Source organism: Bubalus bubalis, chromosome 4, assembly GCF_019923935.1.
Source record: "Bubalus bubalis isolate 160015118507 breed Murrah chromosome 4, NDDB_SH_1, whole genome shotgun sequence".
NCBI classification, from domain to species: domain Eukaryota; kingdom Metazoa; phylum Chordata; class Mammalia; order Artiodactyla; family Bovidae; genus Bubalus; species Bubalus bubalis.
In genome coordinates, this window is record NC_059160.1 from 31,059,758 (window position 1) to 31,069,662 (window position 9,905).

At 35.7% G+C, this 9,905-nt stretch overlaps 1 protein-coding gene across 1 annotated transcript; it reads left to right on the plus strand.

The window, feature by feature from the left end:
• Positions 1-2,029: 2,029 nt before the first annotated feature.
• On the plus strand, positions 2,030-7,415 carry LOC102405786 (islet amyloid polypeptide). The gene is made up of 2 exons (XM_006067631.3): positions 2,030-2,115; positions 7,226-7,415. The coding sequence occupies exons 1-2, from the start codon at positions 2,030-2,032 to the stop codon at positions 7,413-7,415; spliced, it is 276 nt and encodes a 91-aa protein (XP_006067693.3).
• Positions 7,416-9,905: the final 2,490 nt, after the last annotated feature.

Below are 9,905 nucleotides of genomic sequence, written 5' to 3' on the forward strand. Positions count from 1 at the left end.
CAAAGGTTCTAGTAAGGAATTGGTAAACAGAGGTGATTAAAAATATCAACAAATATGTTTATTTGAAAAAAATGAAGCCTGGGACATTGAAGCATCTACTTGAATTCAAATAACCCCAAGGGCTTAATTCCATGAATATTCAATAGTATATTGAGGTATAAAGGCAAGGTATATAGAAAAAAAGACACAGAAGAGAATTGAAAGCCATTTATAATGAAGCAGGAGGGTTTGAAGCATAAAAGCAATCATTTCCAATACACAAATTCATTTGTCAGCATTTAAATAGAGACAGAAAACTTCACAACTCTAGTCAAGCAGTTTTTTCACTCACTTTTTTCATTATTACATAGAAATATTATAATTATTTTAAAAGGTTTTTTATTTTCTCCAAATTGTTCCTGTTCTCTGTATTTCTAAGACATATTTAAGCTAATATTGTAAGTTATGACAACTTAAGAACATATATAACAACTAAAATTCTGACTGTCAGTGAAAATTGGCATGTCTGTATAATCTAGAAAAGATGGAAGTTCTCCAAATAAATTTTAAGTTCTTTGATTTCATATATTTCTTTAAAACTGAGTAATATAGTTTGAGGGTGTTTATGAAGATCTTTGGAGAAGGCAATGGCACCCCACTCCAATACTCTTGCCTGGAAAATCCCATGGACGGAGGAGCCTGGTGGGCTACAGTCCATGGGGTCGCGAAGAGTCAGACACGACTGAGCAACTTCACTTTCCCTTTTCACTTTCATGTATTGGAGAAGGAAATGGCAACCCACTCCAGTGTTCTTGCCTGGAGAATCCCAGGGACGGGGGAGCCTGGTGGGCTGCCGTCTATGGGGTCACACAGAGTCGGACACGACTGACGCGACTTAGCAGCAGCAGCATGGAGATCTTAGGAGGAGAGAAACCGTTTTCCAATCTTTGTTCTAGTTACCAATGAATCTGAAATTTCAGATTTTTTTTTTTTTTAATTCTGAAAGGGAATGTAAAAATCACATGATTTAGAAGACTAATGATTTCCCGTAAGAAGATAACTAATGTATTTTACAAAGTGTACACAATGATTTGGGGCTTCCCAAGCAGCACAGTGGTAAAGTATCCACTTGCCAATGTGGAAGACAGAAAGAGATGGGGGTTCAATCCGTAGCTCCGGAAGACCCCTTGGTGGAGGAAATGGCAACCCATTCCAGTATTCTTGCCTGGAAAATTGCATGGAAGAGAAGCCTGGTGGGCTACAGTCCACGGGGTTGCAAAGAGTCAGACACGACTGACCATGCCACACACACTACTAGAAACTTCTCTTTAATCCTTGAAAATTCACTCTGGTATTTTACAAAGATGGCAAATTCAAACTTCTGCTGTGTGTGATATACCATTAACTCCACCAAGATGCTTTGTATCTGCTAGGTTAACATTCACTAATGTGTTAGTATAATAATGACCCACCTACTATTCCTATCTATAAGGCTCTTTCTCTCTGTAAGGATGGAAATTAATGACAGAGTCTCCCTGAACTGTCTGATGTCAGAGCTAGAAAAGGTGTGAAGGGTATATATGAGCTGGACTACTGGCTAGCAGGTTGGGGGGTAAATGCTCCAGTGGATGCAAGCTTGGGGTTTTTCATGAAGCTTCCTTGCTAACAAAGGCATTTTCTGATATTGCCGACACTGAAACACTAAAAGGTAAGGAATTTTCTGTGTCTAGCATACTATTATTTATTTAGCATTAGAACAAATTTGGGATTAAATGTATGGCTTATTTCAAAGGAAGACTAAAGAGATAATGTATACTGATATCAATTTTCTAGATTGTTTTTAGAAGGAAACTGGGTAAAGGATAATTTTGAAAATATTTGAAAATTGCATGAGCAGTCTGAACCATATCAATAAAATTATGATCCTTGGAAATTATGTTTTTAAAAGATTTTTTTAAGTAGGCTCTAGTTTAATATGTCATTAAACAAAGCTACAATAGATTTCTTTATTTTAGAGCTGAATTATTCTTTTCAGAAAATTTAAGAAGCAATGGGCATTTTGAAGCTGCCAGTGGTTCTCATTGTGCTCTGTGTTGCATTAAACCATCTGGAAGGTGGTGGTAAACCCACTGAAAGGTTAGTAACTTGAAAATTCTAGTTTCTTTTGAAAGTATGAAAAAATTATAATCAAATACTGCTATGTAATTAACGGCCCTTGTGCCATTAGATTTCTAAGTCATATTTAAGAATAGTACATTAAGATTTTCCACTGTTTCTTAAATTCTATGTTCTTTAAAGAATAAAGTCAGTCTGATAAATCTCTCTGATGAAATTTCTGACAGGAATGGACAGTTTCAGCTTTGTCAAGAAATATACTATTGGAACTTAAAGGAGCAGAACCAGAACATGAAGCAAGAAAACCCAAAAGGTAGTAACTTCTACTATACTAATCCGATTCTCAAGCAAACTAGGAGAAACTCAAAGTATATATTTTATATGAGGTGGAATTTTGCTGTGTACTTATATAGACATTGTTCTCAACTCTGGCAATATCCTGAACTTTCACATCTCTTTCTGGAAATCTAAGTAGGAAATAATCAAGTGGCAAATTAAATCTGGAAAGAAGTTAAATTTAGAAGATCCAGTTAAAAAGTCAGTAGTCCATAGGGGATTCTTTCTATATTGCTAACTGCTCTGTTAATGAAACAGAATTATAATTAAAATATTATTCTTCATGAGACTATTTCCAATATGCTGTAAATTAATACTTTTTAAAAATGTTTTCAGTAAGTAGCATGTGCATCAGGATTTTTTTTAAAAAAAGCTTATTTTGAAAGGTGTCATTTTATTTGAATGGCAATTTTAAGGAATTTTAAAAACTGTGAAGGGTGAAAATGTTTGCAGTATTTACAACTTTCAAGTGGAAAGCCTTTAAAACTGTTATTATCCATTTATGAAAAGAGGCTTAAGTCCATAGGTATACATATATCCCCTCCTTTTTGAAACTCCCTCCCATCTCCTTCCCCATCCCACCCTCTAGGCTGATTCATGCTGAGGTTTGACAGAAAACAGCAAAATTCTGTAAAGCAATTATCCTCCAGTAAAAAATAAATTTATTTTAAAATGCTATATTTAAAAAGTCTTAAGTCCAAATTCATGCATATGTCATAAATAATATGAAGATTTGCTTGTGTCTAAATTGGTTTTGACTCCATATGGTTTTATAAAACTGAATTTAAACTCTCTTGAAGACCAAGGAGAATAAGTTTACTCATGAAAAATCTTTGCTTTAAACTCATATTAGAACTCTTCTCATAGAATTATCAGCATTTTGTCTGTTTGCCTTCTGGGTGTGTTTTGTTGAGGTGGAGGTCCTTTGGTGATACAGAAAGGTTGCTAAAGCACCTATGTGTAATAGATAGTACACATAGATTTTTTTTTTCCTTTCATTTCAAGGCTTACCTAGTTTACAGGATGTTCTTCTCAGAACTGACTGTAATGTTCAATTGGTTTTCTCCTAGATAAAAACAACTTTAAACCTGCCATGAAGTTTCTGGTAAACTAGCAGAACATTTGAACAATGACAGAAAAATTAGTGGTATTATGTAGTATTTCTGTCTATATCTTGATCTTTTTCTTTCATTAGATATATTCATCTGCTAACTATTTTTGCCCAGTATGTTTTTAAGGGAATTCATTAATTATGAGGTGAATTTCACTGAGAAATAGAATAACACATAATGTTATTTATTAACGATTATATTTTCATGCTGGTCTCACAACCTTTTTGAATTACTAGAAATATTTATAAAACATTCATCAATTACTTTTCAGGAAATTGAATTTCCTGGAATCAGTATATTTGGTCAGTTTTTTGAGGAGAGAGGAAGAATTTAACATCCTGAGCCATTCAACCATATAATATTCTATAAAGCTCATAAAAAGCTGAGAAAGCCTATGTAGAAAATATCTCAAACTTTGAACACCTTTAAAAAATAAAGCTGATGAAGATTTATTCTTCAATATTGTTTTTTCACAAAAATCAGTCATCTCATCTGAGATCTTTTTCAACTTTTATACCTGCATGGGATGGGATTAAGAAGTAACAGACTTTACAAACTGTACCAAAACATGGTTATGTTACTTGACACTCATGAGCGAGGCAGAAGGATCCCACACTTGCCCACCAACTTTTTAAGACTCAGTAGTAAATAAGGTTCAGTGGTATCTGCCTGGCAGATAGTAAGAGAGCAACCAAAAGTATAATTACATGAGTTTCAAGTCACTGAACTCGCACACCTCCACAGACAACTATTAAGAGCTGGGATAAGAGACCCATTTAAAAACTGTTTCAAAAGCCCTTGAAACTGAGATGTTTTTAAAGAGGACAATTTAAGAGTTACAATCTGGCCTATAATTATCACTGTTTATATTCTCTTCTTATTGAAGTATAGTTGATTTACAATGTTATGCTAGTTTTTCATGTATAGCAAAGTGATTCAGTTATATATATATATATACACATATAGGTATATATGTATTTTCTCTATATATTCTTTTCTTTTTTGTGTCCTTGTCCATTATTGTTTGTTACAGGATATTAAACTTAATTATGAAACAGAAACAGATTCAGACATAGAAAACAATCTTCTATTGTGAGTGAGGGATAAACTGATTTGAGATTAGCAGATACACACTACTATATATGAAATAGATAAACAACAAAGTCCTACTGGATAGCACAGGCAACTATATTCAATATCCTTTAATAAGTTCTCTTAAAGCCAAGAATTTCCATGTGTGTGCATGGTCATTGCTTTAAACTAGTGTTTGTTATTAGCTGGTGGGTAGGCTGGTAGGCCATGTCTGCCTGGTAGTTAATGAGGGAAAATACATAAAAGTTGGGGTGTTGGACCTTTCACTAACCAACTCAGTCAACTTTCTCCATCTTAATGATAATTTAGGGTATATCCTATCAGATTTACATAAAAATTCCTGTTTGGGAAAGTAGTTTCACAAGTATGAAACCAAAACACATAAAAGTTCTTTGTATTTCTTTAAAGTAGAATCATGACCCTCCTAGCTAACTCAAATTAGAGAATATTTTAGTTAGAATCATTTAAAATCCTATTACAGACCTTGAGACCAATTATCAAACATTCACCAATTATCACTGAGCACAAAGAGTATTTCACATTCTGTTCAAGGCATTCACCAAATATATCCTGGAAGAGAAATCCCTTTGAACCTTCTCAATTTGACCCAGGTTTCTTTTATTACTTTAAATTTATTAGTTTGAAGTGTTTGGGTCAAATTCTGATTACTACTGTTTTTCAGGAAAAGTTTATCACCTTTTAGAATTGAATGTTCAGTGTGAATTGCTGGTTCAGTCTTTATAGGAGCATTAAACCATTCTTTGAAAATGCACATTGGCCATGCTTACCACACATGAAAACGAAAGAGTTTAACAGATAATATGAATAAGACTGATCTATAAGCCAGGTAATTAGGCTTCTGTGGGCTTCCCTGGTGGCTCAGTCGATAAAGAATCCTCCTGCAATGTAAGAGACCTGGGTTCAATCCCTGGGTCAGGAATAGCCCGTGGCGAAGGGAATGGCAACACACTCCAGTATATTGCCTGGAGATTCCATGGACAGAGGAGCCTCGTGGGCTACAACCCATGGGGTTGCAGAGTCGGACACAACTGAACAACTAACATACACAAATTAAGCTTCTAGGTGTGTTTCCTTTGCCTGAGTAATTGGTTTGTCAGCATACACGCACGCTCAACAGATACTCAGTTCATGTAATTCTGTAAGAAAAATTTTCTGTGGAGAATATCTGAGAGTATAAACCATAAAGGTCCACATGAGTTTTTAAAATATTTACTCTTAGGCTATCCCTATACAAAGATGCAGACAATGAAGTACTTCCCATACAAAATAAACACATTGAGATAAAAGCCATTGCATATTGCTTCAAATTATGTATATACACTGGCTTCTGGATATTGAGTTTTTAGCCTCCTACCAGTATCTCTCTCCCACTTTACACTTAATCAAAGTTTAACCAAGATTTTGGTTTTTACAGGAGCTGAAATTTCCCTAGAACTCCTAATAATCAGCAAATAAGCAATCATTGTGTCTATTTCCAGTACACTAAAACAAAAGATGATACAAAAATATAGGATTGATATAAATAAATTCTCTAAATACTAAGAAGTTGATTCAAATGAATTATTTACAGTTATCATTTATGACTTATCCATAATATTATCATGCAATTTTTCCAGGTGGCTGAAGGAACATGATGAATATTAATACCATTGACACAAAAAGCCTTTTGGTTTTAACATTTAACCTATCATTAAAATTGTTGAGAATATAGGAACATAGTACATAGCAGGGACATAGTAATCTTCATGTATTTATGCTAATAGTAATAGAATTCCCACACTACAGTAGTTAGAGTACCTGAATAGGTGGTAAATTTTATTTCCTTGAAATAATACCTGACATTTCTCAACACTCTCAATTCAGTGAAATCAAGAAACTTAACAAAAATTAACTAACACTGCTTAATTCTTGTTTGAAAGGTATGAGAAATGAATATATATATATATATATTTAAATTCACATATTCCAGATTACATACATAATTTGCAATTCAAGACCTTTTTTAAAAATTTGGGAAATAGATTGGTGGTGGTGGTTTAGTCACTAAGTCTTATCCAACTCTTGAGACCCCATGGACTGTAGCCTGCCAGACTCCTCTATCCATGGGATTCTCCAGGCAAGAATACTGGAGTGGATTGCCCTTTCCATCTCCAGGGGATCTTCCCAACCCAGGGATCAAACCCAGGTCTCCTGTGTTGCAGGCAGATTCTTTACCAGCTGAGCTATGAGGGAAATAGATGAATCAATATTTAAAAGAATATAAGACAAAAAAAAACTTTTATTATCATTATCTGGAATATATTCTGAATTGCCAAAGAAAAAAATTACACTGGGAAATTCAACATTAACTATAACGGAGGGTTTGCGATATGATTTCTAAGCTGCATCTTCAAGGTGTCCAGAAACTTGATCAAATCATCCAAGTATTTTGCAAACTAAAACACTGAATTACTGACGTGAAGACATTTCCTTTCATTTTCATCAACATGAGATATTTGATGTCACAGAGACAGTTGTATCCAATCCTGACTCTAAGTTTCTAACCTTTCATATTTGTTCAATGTCACCAGTCATCAGATGGAAAAGCGGAAATGCGGCACTGCCACTTGTGTGACTCAACGCCTGGCAAATTTTTTAGCTCCATCAGGCAACAAACTTGGCACCATTTTCTCACCTACGAAGATGGGATCCAATACATACGGCAAGAGGAAAAAAGCTGAGATCTTAAAGAGAGAACCATTGAGTTTCTTGCCCATTTAGAGGTCAGTGCTCCTCTACAGCTCTTATTGCTCTAATGTATTATATAACTACTCCAGTGATTTCCTTTGTTATTTAACAGTACCTCTTCCATTACTAGAATGAATATATGAATCTCTGCATCCCATGTTTGTTGCTAACGCATATAAAATGCCATGTTAAGAATTGCTTAAATTAATACTGATTAAGATCCCATAATAAAAAGGCAGAGCCTTTAAAAATGAAATGTTCTTGCTGTAGTGTTTATTTTTAAAATACTTTTTAAAAGTTGTTTCTTTTGCCTGTAACTTTATGACCTACCTGCGTTTGATAAAATGATTGTTGGAAACTTGATAAATTGATAAACTTGATAGTTGATCATTGAAATTTGATAAACTCGATAAATTATTAGACAGCCAAAAATAAAGTTATGATTATAAACATTAGAAAACTAGCAATTGTAAGTATCCTTGTTAAACAATCCTTTTTTGCATTAGATTTCTGAAATGACATAAAATGCTATTTAAAAAAATAAAAGCCTGCTGCTGACTCAGTCAAAATATTTTTTTTTAACTGTGTTTTTTGTTGCATTTGCTGGTATGAAGAGTTTACTTACAAAATAAATTAAAGCCTTCTCCTGACTCAGTCAAAATACTCTTTTTTAATTCTGTTTTTTTGTTGCACTTGCTGGTACTAAGAGGTTACTTCAAAATTAAAAAAGAAATGTCTCTGTACACATTGCTATATTTAAAATGGATACCTAACAAGGACCTACTGTATAGCACATGGAACTCTGCTCAGTATTATGTGGTAGCCTGGATGGCAGGGGAGTTTGGAGGAGAACGGATATATATATGCGTGGCTGAGTCCCTTCACTGTTCACCCGAAACTGTCACAACACTGTTAATCGGCTATACCCCAAAACAAAACTAAAAGTTTAAAAATAAATAAATAAGACAAATAAAAAAAAACAATGTCCCTGAGAGCTTTATTGTCTGCTATTATCAGATCAGATCAGATCAGTCACTCAGTCGTGTCCGATTCTTTGCGACCCCATGAATCACAGCACGCCAGGCCTCCCTGTCCATCACCAACTCCCAGAGTTCACTCAGACTCATGTCCATCAAGTCAGTGATGCCATCCAGCCATCTCATCCTCTGTCGTCCCCTTCTCCTCCTGCCCCCAATCCCTCCCAGCATCAGAGTCTTTTCCAATGAGTCAACTCTTCGCATGAGGTGGCCAAAGTACTGGAGTTTCAGCTTTAGCATCATTCCTTCCAGAGAAATCCCAGGGCTGATCTCCTTCAGAATGGACTGGTTGGATCTCCTTGCAGTCCAAGGGACTCTCAAGAGTCTTCTCCAACACCACAGTTCAAAAGCATCAATTCTTCGGCGCTCAGCCTTCTTCACAGTCCAACTCTCACATCCATACATGACCACAGGAAAAACCATAGCCTTGACTAGACGAACCTTTGTTGGCAAAGTAATGTCTCTGCTTTTGAATATGCTATCTAGGTTGGTCAAAACTTTCCTTCCAAGGAGGAAGTGTCTTTTAATTTCATGGCTGCAATCATCATCTGCAGGGATTTTGGAGCCCAGAAAAATAAAGTCTGACACTGTTTCCACTGTTTCCCCATCTATTTCCCATGAAGTGATGGGACTGGATGCCATGATCTTCGTTTTCTGAATGTTGAGCTTTAAGCCAACTTTTTCACTCTCCACTTTCACTTTCATCAAGAGCCGTTTTAGTTCCTCTTCACTTTCTGCCATAAGGGTGGTGTCATCTGCATATCTGAGGTGATTGATATTTCTCCCGGCAATCTTGATTCCAGCTTGTGTTTCTTCCAGTCCAGCATTTCCTATGATGTACTCTGCATATAAGTTAAATAAGCAGGGTGACAATATACAGCCTTGACATTCTCCCTTTCCTTTTTGGAACCAGTCTGTTGTTCCATGTACAGTTCTGACTGTTGCTTCCTGACCTGCATACAGATTTCTCAAGAGGCAGATCAGGTGGTCTGGTATTCCCATCTCTTTCAGAATTTTCCACAGTTTATTGTGATCCACACAGTCAAAGGCTTTAGCATAGTCAATAAAGCAGAAAGAGATGTTTTTCTGGAACTCTCTTGCTTTTTCCATGATCCAGTGGATGTTGGCAAGTTGATCTCTGGTTCCTCTGCCTTTTCTAAAACCAGCTTGAACATCAGGAAGTTCACGGTTCACATATTGCTGAAGCCTGGCTTGGAGAATTTTAAGCATTACCTTACTAGCGTGTGAGATGAGTGCAATTGTGCAGTAGTTTGAGCATTCTTTGGCATTGCCTTGCTTTGGGATTGGAATGAAAACTGACCTTTTCCAGTCCTGTGGCCACTGCTGAGTTTTCCAAATTTGCTGGCATATTGAGTGCAGCACTTTCACAGCATCATCTTTCAGGACCTGAAACAGCTCAACTGGAATTCCATCACCTCCACTAGCTTTGTTCGTAGTGATGCTTTCTAAGGCCCACTTGACTTCA